Source organism: Neodiprion fabricii, chromosome 3 (genome assembly GCF_021155785.1).
Source record: "Neodiprion fabricii isolate iyNeoFabr1 chromosome 3, iyNeoFabr1.1, whole genome shotgun sequence".
Classification (NCBI taxonomy): Eukaryota; Metazoa; Arthropoda; class Insecta; order Hymenoptera; family Diprionidae; genus Neodiprion; species Neodiprion fabricii.
The window spans coordinates 7,850,767-7,869,516 of NC_060241.1; the positions used below are offsets into that span (position 1 = coordinate 7,850,767).

The 18,750-nt window shown below is 34.7% G+C and overlaps 1 protein-coding gene across 1 annotated transcript; it reads left to right on the top strand.

The window, feature by feature from the left end:
- Window positions 1–10,292: 10,292 nt before the first annotated feature.
- Window positions 10,293–13,982, top strand: LOC124177125 (transmembrane protein 53). The gene is made up of 5 exons (XM_046559159.1): window positions 10,293–10,639; window positions 11,324–11,531; window positions 11,601–11,753; window positions 12,323–12,448; window positions 12,575–13,982. The coding sequence occupies exons 1-5, from the start codon at window positions 10,422–10,424 to the stop codon at window positions 12,836–12,838; spliced, it is 969 nt and encodes a 322-aa protein (XP_046415115.1). The 5' UTR covers window positions 10,293–10,421; the 3' UTR covers window positions 12,839–13,982.
- Window positions 13,983–18,750: the final 4,768 nt, after the last annotated feature.

Sequence of the window (18,750 nt, forward strand, 5' to 3'; positions counted from 1 at the left end):
TTTTTTACGATTTGCATAATTCTTTGCCATAGAATCTGGAATGGATCGATCTTTCCGGATTATTGTGAACTTGGAACAGAGCATTTTGTGTGATTGCTCTGCGATATTGTTCAGAAATTTTGAATTTCACATTGTTGAATTTTTGTCGCGCGACGAAAGTATTGTCGAATTTTTCTATTCCTTCAAACATTCTTCGAATTCAGCTAAGACTGCTAGTTATTTTTTGTATCATACAGGAATTGTTAATAATTGTTCCTCACGTACACAGCATGTATGATCTTGAAAATATCGTTACTTTATATCATTAAAATTTTTTACAAGTATCATTCAAAAGAAATATTTCTCATTTACATAAATTTATATAAACTTTTGGACTTTGATATCTTACGCATCACAAAATCTCCACAGTTATACCCCCTTCATTGATCAAGAATTTGAATATGTCGATGTTTCTGATAAACGAATTAGCAATAGAACATATTTATTAGTTTCTCTAATTGCATTGCAAGATTCCTGAAAATAAGGAGAAAGCACATATTGGGAAAATAAATTTTTTTTGACTCTCACATTTTCTGTAACTCGGAAGCTTTTGTTTGTGAGGATTCGTTGTATCATGCAAAGGAATGAATAGTAACCAATTGCCAATTATTCCTCAGTGTAAAAGACTGTAAATGATTGGCTGTATTATTTGACCACGTTATGCTCATTTCTCGTCATGAGACCGCAGCCTCAAGCATGGTGGGAAGTCTCAAGGATACCCTCCGCCAGCGCTATATAGAGCTATCTACAAGCATGACTTAATTGTAAGACGTGTATAGTAAGGTTCCGGTTTCAGAAGCATACGAATGCGCGTGTATGCGAAAAATAATGTTCATGTGTGCGTTCTTCATGTAATGTGTTTATGTGTAAGAATGACAACGTTATAACATTCATCAATGATCGCACCGCATATGATTACCTAGCTTGGGTACAGTGGAAAAACGATATCGAATATCGCAAGCATAAGGCTGATTAGACAACAGTATAACCATATTGTTAATAAAATATGAATTAATTTAGCAATTATTCCATCCTTTGATAAATTTTATTGCCGTGTACTTTCACTTTTGTAAAAATTCACTTGTTTATAAAACAATATCATTCCTCTTGGAACTGTGTGAGCATCCAGCTATTGTATTTAATGTTGATTTTTTCTATTGCACACCATGACGACATGTTCGATTACGATTATTGCGTGAGAGATACCAGACACGTCATTCTGACGCATCATGTCTAGCCGCCACGGTTTAAACTCGGCATCATCACAGATTTAGGAACCCACCAGTCAGCCATGCGATTGCGATACCAAGACCGAGCATTATACATACGAGTATATGTATTCCTACCTATTCCAAATAGGTGTGTATTGTACATCAGAGACGTACAATACGGTCGATTCTGACCCCGCCCTTAAATGTTTCAGCGGGTCAGGAATAAGCTGGGGCGAGTACTATGTTGAAGGTCGCCGAGGCTAATTTTATTTCTTCCTCTAGAAAATTCCGACGGTCAGAATTAAAAGGAATCGCGCGTGAACGCAACTGAACTAAACTAGTTATTTTCGTGGCAAGTGCGCATAAATAGAGATTCTTTGAAGAGTGTCAAGTTCCGCACAAGCCAAAGGCAAGTGCGAAACTCATACGAGTCAAGAAATCCATAGACTAAAAAAAAACGTTATTGGATTTAATAAATATTAATTGATACAGATAATGCATGAGTTTGTAAAGTACTTAGAGCACATTTATTCAAAGCGACACAATTCATGTAGTTTTTAATTTAAAAAATACGTATTTAGAATCAATGAAAAATAATTTAAATGAATTAAGTAGAGATTAAGCGACATAACTCACAGACTTCCTCTTTTGGTTTGATATTTTTGTCCAAGTGCTGCATGCTTTACTCAAATGATGTTTACAAGGACCAATGGGATATTCTTCCGTTCAAAGAAGAAGTGGCATCGTATAGAAAAAACTGAAATCACAACGACTAACCCATATTTGGATTAATAATGTATTTAATTGATTCAATGATTCCTTCAATATTTGAGTGTTGTACCAGTTCTGCGAACACGTAATGCAGTGCTCTAGGATATACATGTAAATGTAGTGTTAATTAGCTGCTGGGTGACATAAATTAAAATATTTTCTTCATACGATATACTATTGTCATTGACTGCCACCAAACAAGTTGTAGTAGCGTCACTCCAAAGTTAAGTAGTGTTTGGAAAACATGATTGGATCAAAACCATAGCCCGATAGATCGCATCACATATGGTTCGCAGATTCGTAATGCGAAGGATTCGGGTATATGAAAAACTTTGAAGCTACTTATCAAACGCGACAGCTTGCTGACTACTGACCGAAATTGGTACCACTTCGAATGAATTTATCATTTCGGTTGAAAAACACGAAACATGCACACAAAGAATCAGAAGACTATCAAATCAACAAAAAGTTTATTTCAATGAAATAATGTTAATTTCGTAGAAACAATGATTCATTAGTTTCGAGCGCGTATGCAAGTATCGAGAGTTCTTGAAATCAATTTGAAAGTATATATTTGCAGATTTCAACTACATGTGATTGTTTCAAACTGAGAAAAGTTATATTTCATTGTATTAGTCGATAACTTGAATTAAATGTAGTACATATAGCAACTCAAGAACTCTTTCTTGGTTCCACTCAAACATATCCTCATTTACTTGAATGATTTTTTTTATTTGAAGCTGCTATATATATAACTTGATGAACAAAATAATATTCTTAAATGAATATTAAAACTTGTCTTGTGAAACAAATTTTTGTTTCAACATATTGTACATTTCTTTGATTGTAGTTATCATTGATTATGTCGGACAAATATTAGATTGAGTCAAATATACTATCTGGCAATAACGTTAATATATCAGTAAGCGTGGGATTATTGTTTCTAATCTCTCGGTACTTTTGAATCGATGTGTTCAGCGGTGAAAGTACTATTCTTTCACGAAGTAAATAAGGTTTGTTGATTCAAGCGAAGTTGTCGTTCCGCAATTTTTAGTTTAATTCAATGTAATAAATATGTAATTGGTTGAAATACATCAAACTCGAAAGCATATAGCATTCAAATCAATGCATCAATATTTTTGTTTCAACTAAAAAGTAGTTGTTCTGAGTGAGAAATCTTTCGAACCAAATAAACTGTAGGTCAACTGAATTAGTTGTTTGGTTCGATAACTTCTTTTCTCGGTATATATGCGCACATGCCACAAATCCTATTTTCTGTGCTACTTCCGTCAACGACTCGACTACTTTGTAGTTTTTATTAAAGCACTAGTGCGTAAAAGTCGACTTTAACGCACTAGTACTCAAAAACTAAAAAGTAGTCGAGTCGTTGACGGAGGTAGTGCAGAAATCAGATTAAAGTTTGTGTATTGTTCTCAATATATAACAATTATATCCACAGATTACACAGATACAAAATAATAAATTTTACATATATTGCAAAGTTTACTCGACAGTAAATGAAAAATTTTGTGTCTGAAACGTAAAAATTATTTGTAGTTTTCCCTTATCATTGTTACATGCATAATAAAAGATTCTTTACGTCTGAGGTCGTTTGATTTGTTCAAAATCACTCACGTAATATACGTAATAGCATCGTGTAGTAGAGGGGGTACACGTCAGAATATGCATTTGGTAATATTAACAGTATGATATCCACAAAGGTTACTGAACACGCGACGAAGCCGTGTCAGAATTGCACAAAACGCCCACCGAAAGATGCATACCAAACATATCTATAGATAACTGTAACTGAGATCATCGTACAGAGTGACTTGTTTGTATTCTATCATGCAACGATCCAATAAACTATGTAATGAAATGAAAGGACTTGCGATACTTATTATCAAATATAGGAAGGATAAGTAAGACTTTTTGTCCTTCCTATATCACTGAACCACGGTCAAGAAAATTTCTTCCTATTATCAAAGTCTACACATCGTTGATGTGACAGTTTAAACTATAATCACAGCAATTTTATACATGCAATGTCGAACACAAATATTAAAATAAAAAAAAAAAAAAAACGTGCGGCTTTAGACTGAACGTAAGCCAGCCTTCGAACTACCGGTTTTCAAAGCGTAGGTTCCATGTTCACAAAACAAAAAAATATTGATATCAAATTCGAATTTCGAACTACAAATTCAAATCCGTGATTAGAGATTGAAAGGCCCTCGGATACCATGTTACATGAAAATATTAGGATTTTATTTTGAACCAATGCAATGGATTCACTATGACATCAATTTTTGAAATCTGACCTTGGATTCGTTATCGGTAACCCAAAAATCCTCCAGCTACTAATTACTACCAAAATCCGAATGTTTTTAGATTTTTTTTTCTACAATATTAGATTCTCCATTTTTTATTTCACGAATCTAATTTTAGATTCGTGATCAGCAACCCCGAAAACCTGACGGTACCAATTTTCATTCGAATCCATTCGTCCAATCTCAAAGTATCATCATCTTTATTTTATTTTTAGAATGTTGTTATTTAAATGATTCAAACAGTACTGAACCGATCAAAGCCAAAATCTAATCTGTTCTAGGTTTGAAAAAACCACGTCAATTGAGACCAAAATTGCTGAAATCCGATAACTCGTTCCGGAGATATCTTCGGATAAAAAATTAATCACACACATTCATACATACATACCTACATACAGATTTCCAGCAGAAAATGGTCGGAGGTGATTCTCTAGATCTTGAAACGTCGAGATCTATAGTGATATCTCAACTTTTAACTTTCGGGGCGATAACAATAAATATTTTTTTTTGCTCTGAAGGCAGAGAAACGGTAAATTAATAAAGAATTATATTATGTAACAATTATTCCAGAAAATGTGTTGCTATAATTGAATCACCTGCACTAATTCCGTAGGAATATATTTTCTGGTGCTATTTTAAACGATTTTCAGATTCAAGGTCGGATCGACTTTGGCAAAAAAACGTTGTAACAATAAGTCTAATTTATAGCGTCATACCGACTTTTATAAAAATAACGTTGATCGAAAGACGTAAAAAAAAAGGTTTTCATACGTGTGAGTTAGAACTTTATCAGACGTCTACGACTCGACGTTTTCACATAACGTTGATCCCAAAAACCGTGTTGACTGGGTATTGAATTCTGTCTTTCCATGTAATAAATGAAACACCTAATAACATTTGAAAAAATATAGCGTGAAAGATAACAGTCCTGTAAATGTAAATCGTAGTTTAATTACTTGAATATTTCATGAAAATAGTGCTATGATACATCATTTCACTTCCCATTACTTGCTTAGATCAAATCTTGGAAAGTCTCTTAGCTATGGCTACTGTAATTGCCAGAATATAAAATAGCTTAATTAAGAGTAGGAATGTTACTTCTGCTGTGACGTCGCTTTCTGACTCCGATATAAAAGTTCTTATAAAAAATGATCAAGTGACGAAACATGATAAATCCAGGAAATTTTTGCGGTGAGAAATCGTTGCATGTATTGTGCATGTGTAAGCTTTACATATTCAATTGTGTCTCGGTACGGTTTTTGCAGTATTATATTTATAAGAAGCACCGCATCGCCGGCACAATGCACGCTCGAGGTTATAAACAAATCACGGGGAATCAAAATACGACATACAATGAGAACTCGATCATCGCATTCGATTATCGACGATTATGTTTTGTTTACTGAACAGTGAAACGTCGCGCGTCGCTTCCTCGTGTGCTCTGTATCTTGCTTTGCATTTTACCTATTATTTCTGGTTGCCCGTGATTCACGAACGCCTTCACGTAGTCTAATTGATCATCAATATGGAATATTCAAGAAACGATTATTGCGACATGTTAATATGTTACGGAGCAGCTGGACGAGACGCAGTCCGTGCCGCCGAAGAATACGCTGCCCGGTATCCAAAGCGGCGTCATCCTGATGCCGACGATATTTCGGCTTTGACAACGCGAGCGTTGAAGACTGGGAAGACGGTTCCACCTTGCGACGGGACGGAAGGTATCATTACAAGATCGAGGCGATTCGCTAAACCGGGCGAGCAGATTATCAGCACGAATGAATACATTCGAATGGAAAGGGCGCTTGTCCCTGGAGACTACCCGCGGCGTCGCAATTTCTGCCGTTGGTTGGTGCGCCGGCACAAAGCGGACCCAAATTTTACGAAAAATATTTTGTTTACGAGCGAATGCGACTTTGACCGGAGGGGCCCAAGCAGCTACCATGCTCACAACATTTACCCTAACGAACCTGTGCTTCCGAGGGTTCCGGTTGGAGTGATGCGGCTATGGGCAGGAATCATTGGCGATGTTCTGGTATGAACTTGAAATGCATTTTTTCTTTAATTTTCATGAAGAAAAAATCAACCAAGTACAATTAGCTTATTTGGTTTAACTGTTTGTGGGTGATTCCAAATTCTCAACGTGATGCTAGAAATATAGGGTTCAACTACTGATACATTTTAACCCTTACAGTCACAGTGGGATGCTCAGCGTCCCACCTCAAAAATTTCCATTCTCTAGCCTTATCACAATTTATTTACAACTTCAAATGATCTCTGTTTCTTCGTATAACCTCAAAACCCCCCGTTTAACAATTGTCTTCCAGAATCATCGAATTTTGATAGTTTTTTCGATCTTACATCCACCATATTGGATATCGAAATTATCTTATTCTGACTTCAGATTTGTAATCAGTGTCCCAAAAAACCTCCGAATAACAAAATTCAGACGAAAATATTGAGTTGAAAAACGTGACTGAAAGAAAAACAGAAGAGAATCACGCGATTCTTACTTTCAAGATTATGCAAACTCCGCCAATTATGTATATTCGGTATAAAATAATACTTCAATCAATTGGCTTTCAGATAGGCCCAGTTGTGTTGGAGGACGAACTAGACGATGAGAACTACGAGTCTTTCCTTTCTGACCAGCTGCACGAACATCTCGAAGATCTACCGCTGTCCGTTCGCAAAGCGATGTGGTTTCAGCATGACGACTCCCCGGCACATCAGACGAAACGGGTGCGAGCCCTCTTGCGTAAAAAATTCCCCGGCGGATGGATCGGTTACGGCGGTACCGTGGGATGGCCAATGAGGTCCCCGGATTTGAATCCAGTAGATTATTTTCTCTGGGTTCACCTGAATAACCACATTTACGATGACACCATACAGACGGCTGAAGAATTGCAAACCAAGATTGAGGAAGCGATTAAAACAGTAAAGCCCGAAATGTTGGAGAATGCGCGACGAAACTTGATTCGCCGTGCGAACCGTTGCATCGAATTGGAAGGAAGGACATTTCACTTCCTTCCTTAAGTGAATTATAACATTAATCTATTATTTTAAGTCGAAATCTTCGTCGTTATGATGTCATGATCTTATAGTTTCAAAAAATCGCGATTCAGTCAGCAGCATCGTGAAATTGTTCTTCCACTAAACATTTGAGTATCGTGACTATAAAATACTACTAACATGATTACCCCGTTACTAATTTCATTGTACTCGGACCTAATTGATAAGGTTTATATTATCTATAATCAAGCTTCAGCACAAATTAGTATTCAAAGACTATTCTTCTATATACAGAACATTTGACTATTATTACTATAAAATACTATCAATATGATTATACTACTACTGATTTTATTGTATTCATACCTGATAAGTTTAATATTACCTATCATTATTAAACTCCAGTACAAACTACTATTCATATTCACTATTTTATTATTAAACAAAAACAGTTGCCAACCAATTTGTTGCAGCGCATAACTACAAAGGTTCTTTCAAAAAAGGATAAAGTATAACAGTTGCAACTAAATCATTGTTGAATTAACCTGGTTACGGTCGTACGTATGGAATTGTCATCGGATTTCCATATCTTAATTAATATGAAAGTCCTCTTACACAGAATTTGCGTTATATTCATTATATTGAATACTATAGAAAGGGTGCAATTGCGAGGAGTGGCTCGCGATGGATTCCTAGAAAATCGTTAAGTTTATCATTATACCTAATTGTTTGATCAGAATAGATCACCAGGTAGCGTTATGTGGCGTCAAACCACCGCTACAATGACTAATTAACATTACATTGTAACGAAGTCACTTATAATTTGATTAAACTGTCTATCTACACTTGTAAATGAATATAGGTAAAGTTAATAGCGATGATTGCAAAGTTTTTACTGAAAAAATTCGAAATAGAGCTCAACGTATCGCCTTTAAATGAGCTTACTCTCGAGGTGAAAGATCAATGATGACTCGTTTCTCAGAAAAGCAAACTTACCATGAAAATAAAATGAAGAGAATGCATTACTTATTGGGTAATGATGAAGCGCAATTAAATTGTGATAAATACAAAAACGTTATTTACTAGACATTGATTTTTAAGCCTGGTATATTCATACCAAAGCTCCATTGTTATAATAAAAATGCTTCCTGATCTTGTCTCGAATTCTTTGACCGCTTAGTGTTTATTTCGAGAAATGTTACGAAGTGGAAGTAGCTAAATCGTTTCATTATTACCAGTTAAAAATTCTTTCAACTGAGCTTTTTCGGTATGTAGCGGAGAATGGTTTCGTTGCCTATCACATTTTCGCTCAAAGTAATATATGTATAACGTACTTTTGTGAAACTGCGAGCCACTCCGTTCGAATCGACGGTATATGAACGAAAATATAAAAATAAAAACATTCAAAAGGGTAACGAAAAGTAAGAAATTGATTCTGACCAAATTTCTTAAAACCAAATTTGGATGTTGAGCAGAATGTATTTGTTGGAGGGGATTAATCACAAATAATCGGCAGTAAATGAACAAAAATTGTCGACTGCTGCAGTTCCCACAGAGCATAACGCAATACAGCGTCTGATAGGAAGGACGATGCGGAACTGGAAGAGGCTTTCAAAGTTTTAAAGCATCATCCGTGACGAAAAAACGATTGTGCTATATATTTTCAATGCGTAGCGAGGAAATTGAGAGATTGTAGCAAAATTAGATCACGTGCTGAAGTTGAAAATGCTATAAACATGTTATTTCAATTCCACAGGGAAAAGTACGATAACCCTGTTCCCAGTTTTCTTCAACAGTATTACCGTAATGCTGCTCCTGTTTCTCAATAACTCGACATTAATTTTTTTTTCTTCACTATAATGACACACCCGTTGAATTACAATATGCACGATAATGATTTCCAAAGACTTGCAAATGTCTGTAACAGCTTGCATTTCTTCAAACTTTTCGTCATTCTTAATCACTACTAATCATTTTTTTTTACTCTCTGTTTACCCTACGGATGTCTCTGGCCGATATTTGAATGTGTGTGGGGGTCAATTCATGCTAGAAAACCCTTAGATATAATTGTTTACATCATTTGTTTCAAAAATTTGAACATATAATACTGAAGACTCGTGTATAGGAATCTCCCGGTACAGCAGAGTAACGTAACGTCATAGCTGATCTTTCTTTAACATGTAACAGCTTTTCTCAACACAGTGTCTAACTTATGTAAGTCGGGAAAAATGTTGCAAATAATATATTAGATTCCCGCTGTTATTTCATCTGTAATCCGTAAAAACTTTTGCACTAATCAAGGACAAAAATTTTCATTCGACAATATAGCTTTGTTACTTATACCGTCCCATTCGACCCATTGACCCAGAGAAAATAACCACTGCTATTTGTACGTAATATGTATTCATAAGTATATACCAGATGGTAAAATTTGACGTAGTATGGTTATTCGTGTTATATTTAGCATGAATTTCATACTAGTATACATTATAGGTATATGTATGTATACAAAACGAGTGCATGATACGGTATATAACGTATACCTCTATGGGTATATAATCTATTCGTAACAATTAGCAATGAACCACGGCGGTAATATCGAAGAGATCAATTGTCAAATCACGAATCCAACTTCCGACAGCTAAATTAAATGAATAGTGTACTTTTACCGACGTACATATAAAAACACGTCAGTATAATATTTCGAAGCAGTCGAAAATACACGAATAAGTTGTACATCAGCATTCTATTTTTTTAAATTCAAAATCAACGTGCAACATAAGTTACTGGACGATGACGACGATTTGAATGATAATTTTCTGCACCGTTTGAAGTCGTAGTGCGTAGTCATATTGGCGCCGTTTCTGGGTATTCAAGCCCTACTATTATTTCTGACCCACGTAAGCTTCGTTATATTGATTTCCCCGACATCTCCCGAATACAACGACTAGGTTCCCACAACGCAAACTCAGAATATTTTACACGCGTACCTACAGCGTCTATCACTTCCGTTTTAAAACGGATTCCTGGGGATTCCGGGCTGTGAGGTATTATACCCACGATGTCTGAACAGGATGATCTCGAGTATTATATTAAATTCCCAACACCTTATCCACCGGCTCCGAAGGACCCTTCATCCGGAAACACTGCCGCAGAGCCTCATGAGGAATTTGTATTCGTATACGACGAAGACAAATTACCAGTGGTCATCCTCTTAGGATGGGCCGGCTGCCAGGACAAATATCTCGCTAAATACAGCGCGATTTACGAAGAAAAAAGGTACATCTTCGTAACACAATACAAAAGGTTAATTTTTTTTATGTATTTGATGATACTGCATCAGACTTATTAAGACTGGGGGCAGTACTAGTAACGGTTAGAATTTAAAGACATCTATAGTCGCTTTGATAAAATGTAGATTAAATGAGAAACAAACTAGCTACAATCTACTCTCGGTAACAAATTGAGAAAAAAATAATTGTTTCCATTTTTATCCGATCAATTATTGTATCATCAAAATCTCTATTGCTAAATCTATACAATGACATGCGTTTGACAAGTGAAACGAAACTCAATGTCAATTTCAAATTTTAGAATTTTTATGCGTCACAAAAGTGGTCTTAGCGAGTGCCTCAGAAAGATAATATTATTATCTCCTAAGCCATCAACATAGATATAGATAATTTAAAATTACAACTAGATGAACATAGTGATCTGATCATTCCCTTAGATGTATGTTCAGAGCAACCTCGTCTAAACAGAATAACATTTAATCAGGTATAACCGATAGCATTTTTTATACATTCAATTGTAAGATTGTAGCCATATTACATCGTAACAGTAGTAGTTTAATGATAAAATTTAAACATAAGTGTGTGCAATGACATCTGAAACGATTATTCTCTTAAATCTGTGAGTTGGCAGTAACAGATTATAGTAATTGTGTAATTCATCATTTTTCAGCTGCGTAACCCTTAGGTATACCGCACCGGTGGAATGTTTGTTCTGGAAGCGTTATCGAATGAGGGATATAGGGAGAAGGCTCGTCCAAGTCATTGCGGATATGAATTTACACGAGCATCCAATCTTCTTCCATGTGTTCAGTAATGGGGGTGCATTTCTTTATCAACATGTCAGCTTCGCTATGCAGCAGCTGGAAACACCATTGAAGGTAAATAAGCATTGTAGCTACGTCACAGTTGTATGAAAATCTCGTAAATTATTATTCTCATTGTCTCAGGTGAAAGGTGTGATATTCGATAGTGCGCCGGGCGAACGAAGAATAAGCTCCTTGTTTCGGGCAATCAGTGCCATTCTTGGCGGACATCCCTTTACTAACATACCGATGTCCTTCGTCATCACAATCTTCCTTTCAATCTTGTGGCTTTTCGAAGTATGCACAGATGATATTTCATAGAGTAGTATATGTTTTTATTCTATTGAAGAAACACTACTTCTGGAATCCATTTAAAATAACGTGAGACATAATGAAATTCTGTATAGTTTGATGATATTCGAAAATATATTGTTCTAGGGCTTTGAAATTCACTCAAATTTTGTTACATGAATGACGAAAATCAATTGACAAGAATGTCAAAAATTAATGGACTACAATGTTTTTAATGATTTTAGTGATACGGTGTTCTACTAAATAATACTATGAAATTCTACACAATCCTAATTTCCAGGAGATCGTGTGTTTTATTGCACAGACTGTAACATCATTCTGAACTAACGATGAATATTAGGCTGTAACATCTTCAGTGGGACAGGGCATGAACGAGCACATTAGATCTTTTCAATTTTCACTATATCCAAATCTAACTCTAGTCTTCACTTTTATTCTCAGAGAAGTCTATTTCATCACTACGCAATGGATTATGAAATATTAATCCTCTTAATATCGTCTCAAAACGTTCTTTCCCATAACAAAATTCTCATTTCATCACCACGCTGTTGCAGGTCATCGCACAATCTTTGAAGGAAGGTTGCCCAATCCCGACGAATCCCATAGCACTTGCTGAAGAAACGCACTCTTGGCCACAACTGTTTCTTTATTCCAATACTGACGACCTCATACCAGCCAAAGTATGTGACTTTTTCTGAGAACTGCCTCGATGCAGAAATTTTACTCTACTTTTTTTTTCAAAAAAATGATTTTCAAAGTTCACGACTTTTGTCACTTTAAAAATGTGTTGCATTTTGCTTGAACAGGATGTAGAAAAATTTGCTAGTCGGCGCGCTGCCAGAGGAGTCCGAGTACAAATGGTCAGATTCACAGACTCGCCTCACGTCAAACATTACGCTGCTTATCGGGAGGTCTATATCAACATTGTCTGTACGTTCATTCACGAGTGTTTGATACCCGATAACTCGTCAGATCTGAAAGAAGCTAGCCACCATAGAGAGCCTGCCGAAAGGCCACGACTAACAAAAAGAGTCGTACTTCCAAGTGAGGCCTCGAAACCATTGATGTAAAGTGAGATATTTTACCAGGGTAGCAAAATGATCGGCAACATTAATACCAAGTAAACATCAATAATCGTATGTTATAGATATGATAATATTTTTCAGGTAACTGTATCTGAAAAACTTGTGCACATTATAACGCTTTCACTTATTGTTAGAATATTATATTGATGATGAGTGTACAAAGAATTTGAATCTTGAAACTGCTCTACATGATTTATTTCAAATGCTAGAAGCGACGATTTGTAAATGATCTTTTAAACTTTGTGTGAAAGCATAATATCGATAATCCTTGTTAGTTTGTGATACTCAGGTGCATGAAACGCTTGAATTTAATGAAAGTATGAAAATCCGAGTGAAATGAAATTTGTCAAAAATTATCATGTAAAGGGACATGAAGATACGTGTCTAAAAGCTGGAAATCATAACTGCAATTTTCAATGAAAATGACGAACAAGAATTCAGTGAATAAAACATAGGAGACGAATATTCAAACTAACACTTTTAGTGAAATTGTTATGCTACCTATGACAAATGGGAAAGAAAACCGAGTAAGATTAGGTAAATGGATCAAATGTAGAGGAAAACTACAGATTTTTAGTACGTGGTAAAAAATTATTGAGTATTAATAGTGAATTGAATGTAATAGTATAATTAATTTCAGGGGTCTAAAACACATGTGAAACAATCTAAATTATTATGATGTAAAAAACATAGGAATTACAATCACTTCGATGACGAATTATGAAGAACCAGCTGATCATTTCTATCAGCTTTGTTAATAACTGATTAGGATAAATATAGCTACGATACGCAACTTTAAATATATTCAGCGCTCTATAAGTTAACTAGATAGAAATAAATTTATAACTTTAATTTCTTAGCATAGTGTTGATACCACTTTCTGCTATGTAATCGACACTAATTTGGTGATGAAAATTTTGAACTATATAATTTGTTAAATTATGAGGATCAAGCTGGCCTTGGCATCCTCTTCGATAGATAATTATTAATGTAATTAGTATTCTACTGTTTCTCTCTTTCGCTAAAAATTGGGATGTGTTTGTGAAATGATAAAGTGATCTAATGATTTGTATTCATTTCATGTTAAATAAATAATTGTTAAAGCGTCCACAAAAATATGTTTTAATCTCTTGATTAGTTTTATAAATAAAGACTGATAAATGCCTTCAAAATGCATTTCCTGATTTCCATTTTTTTAGTGTTTATCCTTTCTTTTTTACAAAACTAGAATCAGCCCCGCGTGCTTCGCGAGTTCTGATACTAAGTTTTGAGAATGATAGCAGAACTAAAAAGTTTCATATAGTCTTACTCAACTAGGGCATACAAATATTTCACTCGTCAAATACTATTTCTCCAACATCAACGGGTTCATCCATTTTCATCAACAATAACCCAAAGATACAATAATCTTGCCCAAGTATCACGTGAAATATGTATTAATTTATCTGGTCATAAATATTCGATCGGATTTTTTTTTTACAATTTCTACATCAATATCTACAAAATTCATTCAAGTGTATGTAAGTGTACTTCTTCGATTAGAAGAATAATCATCTTCATCAACTCTAGCGACTTCCTGTAATCATTTTTGAAAATGTTTAGACCATAGATTATTTCTTATGACCCATGTATCACACGTGTTATAACAATATCACGATATTCCTAAGAAATATAATAACACCCGAACAATCAGTGCTGGAATAAAATTGACAATACATGCGAGCTTTAACATAACACAAATCTGTTAATATTGAATAATTAACCAAGGCCAACACGACGTTGAATATCTGACTTTGGAGCCTACATATTCTGTTTTCTCATTATGAGGAGTATATCCTACCTCATAATCACGAACACAGATACAAGTAGGACTGGGAAATATGAAAAGTTAATCAGCAAGCTTCTGGTTGAATGAGAAACAAAGAAAAAAAAAACTCGTAAATGGATAGGATGAAGACAAATAAATAAAATGATCAATTCGCAAGTTGATGGCAGATGATAAGATAAAAAAATACAAAAACGTTGATGACTTGGTACAACCACCTAAACTTTGCACTAGTCACAGTTTTGTGAACCTGCGCAACGCATGCCAATTTTCTAAGTAATGTCAAACCTCAATTAAAATGATTCAACAATTTTCATTTATATAACTGAACAGTAAATGGACAGACGAAAAAAATTTATTATTATCTCAGCAGTAGCATCGAGTTGAAAGTTTATACCGTAACCGGTTGTGCATGGGTTTTAACAGATCATTGGTAAATTGGTGTTGCGGTGATCATCAAGACGATAACCGAATTCTGAAGGCTACAGATTCAAAGATTTCCAAAGGATTTTCCAGCTTTACGGATACTAAGATACATTCCCGATCATCGAACTGTTTTACCGATCTTCATAAGCATAAAAAGAAACCTCGAACAGCTTGTTTCAAAACTAATATCAAACGCAACGAGGAGCTATCCTTCTTCGTTAGAGCACCGGAACAGCTAAAGAAAAATATTGAAGATCCGTTGGAGCAAGACAAGCAGAAGGCGTTAGTTATTCAAAATATCGGAATTTTTTGTGCTATTAGTAAGACGCAGAATAAATTAGTACTTGAATTTAATATGTAAAATAAAAAAATGGGCTACGTTTGGATTAGATTTATCCAGTTTACATAGCAAACAGTTCCGATAACGGATTGCAGTTAATCGGCTGATTTTTCAGGCAAAGTCAATGTAATAGCGCAGCAAATTCCACCGCGCCATCACGTCAATCGTACTCAAATAATGGAGACAGGTCACTTTTCAACTTCAGGCACTTTGCTGATCCGGAAGAACTGGTGACAGAGTATATAAACGTCTACGTGTATAACAGGTAACCATTGATGATGTTAATGAAAATTAGGATGAGACGATTTGCAAATGAAATGAAAGATTGATGTATTTAGAACTCGTCTAGAAAGAGTAGACAAGAAAAGAGTATCTGCTGCAGTTATTGCGTTGCACAATATTCAGAAGGCAGCTTCTGTAGAAACAAACTATCCAGAAGGAGAAAAATTGTTGAACGCCAATAGCTTCAGCGAAAATTTTCTACGAACTACCAAGGTTTGAAAAGATCCGTTCAAAAACACAAAAAAATAGTAATAATTAGTTTTCATGCTAATTAGATTCATTGGTTTCTTATTAATGTACAATGTACTTTCGAACCTCGACTCTGAAGTTTCAAATTAGGTGCGATTCTGTTGCAAACAATTAGAAAAATAGCTTCAAATAATTAGACATTGAAAATTACCATTTACCACAATCATCTCAAAATGTGAAAATGCTTTCACCACAAAATAGTCAAACTCGAGTTTCCTGAAATTGGAAAAACGTTTACCGTCAATCAAGTTTATAGCTGAGAGGACAATGGCAACGAACAACTTTATCTTCGAGTTTGGAGCTCTGGACGCAACTAGTTTACAAAATAGTAAAACTCATTGTGTACCATCGATTCAAGGAAGAAGAGAACTGAATACTGCTACTAACATTAGTCCAGTATTATCTAATACGGATAACAGTGAGTAACAATGTCATTTGATGTTAAACATGGGAAAATGAGAATAAAATAATAATAATAAAGATTTACGTCTTATTTAGGATTGCGAAAGTATAAACTAACGGATGGAAAAAAGGTGCATTGCCACAAATCACCGAAGTCCGTAACACTTTTACCAAAATTAAGTTATACCAAACTGGGAACTGACAATATTGATTGTTCGCCAGTCAGAAATTTACATGGTAGCATGGCAGTACTACCCAATATTCCTCGAAAGAAGAACTCAAGTTCGAAAAAAACTCAACTGCAGAAGAATGTAATCAATAATAGTAAGGGTAAATGTATAAAAATTATAATTAATGAGGTGAATTTCTTTGTTGACGTAAAACTGATATGGAAAATCAATCATATTCGAAATAGTTGAAATGAAATTTAAATCATGCAGCCTGCAAAAGAAACATCTGTACTAGCTATTTCTAATTCATTCCTCATGAGCAAACCGGAATTTGCACTAATTATAATTTAAAACATCTAACAATTTTCAGGTTCATCAATTTTCTTCAATTGAAATCCTGCAATAATTTCAATCCGTTTGAATTGGTGAATACCATATGCGGTTCCATCTTTTTTTAAACAAATGCAATACAAATTTTTTGTTAAAAATTGAAGAAACTAATTGAGCCACACTATAGTTTCTTTTTGCTGATTAGAAAGAGATGTAAAAATAAAATTCTTGTAGCTCGACTGTGAACCAGTCAATTTTACGAAATCTTATTGTTTTTTTAAAAGAAATCTTACTTTGAAAAAATCTTTGACACTTTCCATTTAATTGTTAAAAATTTATCCGACAATTTTCAACAACGAGCAATTTTTTAAAAAATAATTTCCATTAGGCTTACTGTTAGAAAAATGCATTTTTTTCTTTTCCAGAATTGCCAATTGCCAATGTCAACGGAGAAGTAGCGAATGTTAAATCTAATTGGCAGTTACTGAAGCAAACGAGAAACTGGAATCAACCAAAGAATGCCAACAACGATCAGCATACGAAGAAACTCTATCAAACGTTAGAAAAAATGTCCAATGAAAGAAATAAAAAGGCTGGTTATCTTCCACACAAAGCAACAAGTAAGACATTGAAATCGAGATTTGGAAGTAAATTCGATAAAGAAACTGAAACTCTGTTTTCAGATTCAGTATTAAATCCAAGTAAGAAGACCATGAAGGACCAGAAAATGTTGAAACCAACTTTTTTTGAAAGAAAAGATAATAGTTTGATTCAAAATGCATCATTAAAATGTATGCGCAGCATAAATACGGAGAATGATATTCTTAAAATATGTCATACTAATTTTGAAAAAACATACTACTCGGGTACAGGAAATGAAAATAAAAACAAAGGTAAGAAAACGATAACCAATTCCAAGACCGATAGAACTACAGCAATAAAATCCGAAGCAGAGAAGTATTTGGATAAGTGCGGCTTAATCTCAGATAAGGATAGGAGCGATAATAACCAGAAGACAGTATCATGTCCAACTTCTGAGGCTGTAGCTGATATGTTAGAAAAACTAAATATTTACGACACTGGGTTCCACATAGACGAGGAGAGATATGAACAATTCATAAATGTTCGTATGAATCCAGAAAAATGTGAAAACTCAAGGCAGTTGTTGATTGCCGAAACTCTAAACTCGTTTCCAAATGGTAGAAAAACAGTTAAGATGAAAGAAGAATTGCCAGAAGAGATAATGTCAGCAAAATGTAATGAGAATATGAACAACGCTCGATGTAACAGCAATGAGGTAGTAAATAATACAGAAATGCCGATACGCAAATCAGAGATGATAAGCAAAGATCGAAAACAGTTATCTACTGTTGAACAAAGTAGCAACACAAATCAAAATGATAAAATTGCAGTCAAATATGACAATCCTTTTATTGAAATCGGTTTGAATGCACTAGAAAGACAGATACCAAAGTACTCATGCTATCAGATCCGCAAGTCAAAGTTTCTAAGCAAAGAGTTATCATTGCATCCGACACAATGGTATCAAGATTCTGTAAATTTTAGGAACCCTCTAAATTCTAGTAAAAAATTCATATTCGGTGTTAAAAATAATAGTGACAAATGGCTGATGCAAAAGATACAGCGTACCGTAGCAAATACCATTCGTAATTGTTCCACAAAAAACAAGGAAAAACCTTTGAAGGATATGGATAAATTGAAGTTTTATAACAGTTGTGAAAAACTGCATGTAATAATAGATAAAAAATTGGCCGAAAACAGGAAGGATAAGAAAAAATTAGTCAACATCAAAAAACAGTCGTTTGTTCAAAAGTTCTTAGCAGTCCAAAACGAGATATTAAAGAATCCTCGA

Excerpts from the sequence above, each read along its gene's own strand:
- LOC124177125 (XM_046559159.1), top strand. The coding sequence starts at position 10,422 with ATGTCTGAACAGGATGATCTCGAGTATTATATTAAATTCCCAACACCT. Across the intron at positions 11,532-11,600 it reads AGCTGGAAACACCATTGAAG|GTGAAAGGTGTGATATTCGA; the intron begins GTAAATAAGCAT and ends TCATTGTCTCAG. Across the intron at positions 12,449-12,574 it reads ACGACCTCATACCAGCCAAA|GATGTAGAAAAATTTGCTAG; the intron begins GTATGTGACTTT and ends TTGCTTGAACAG.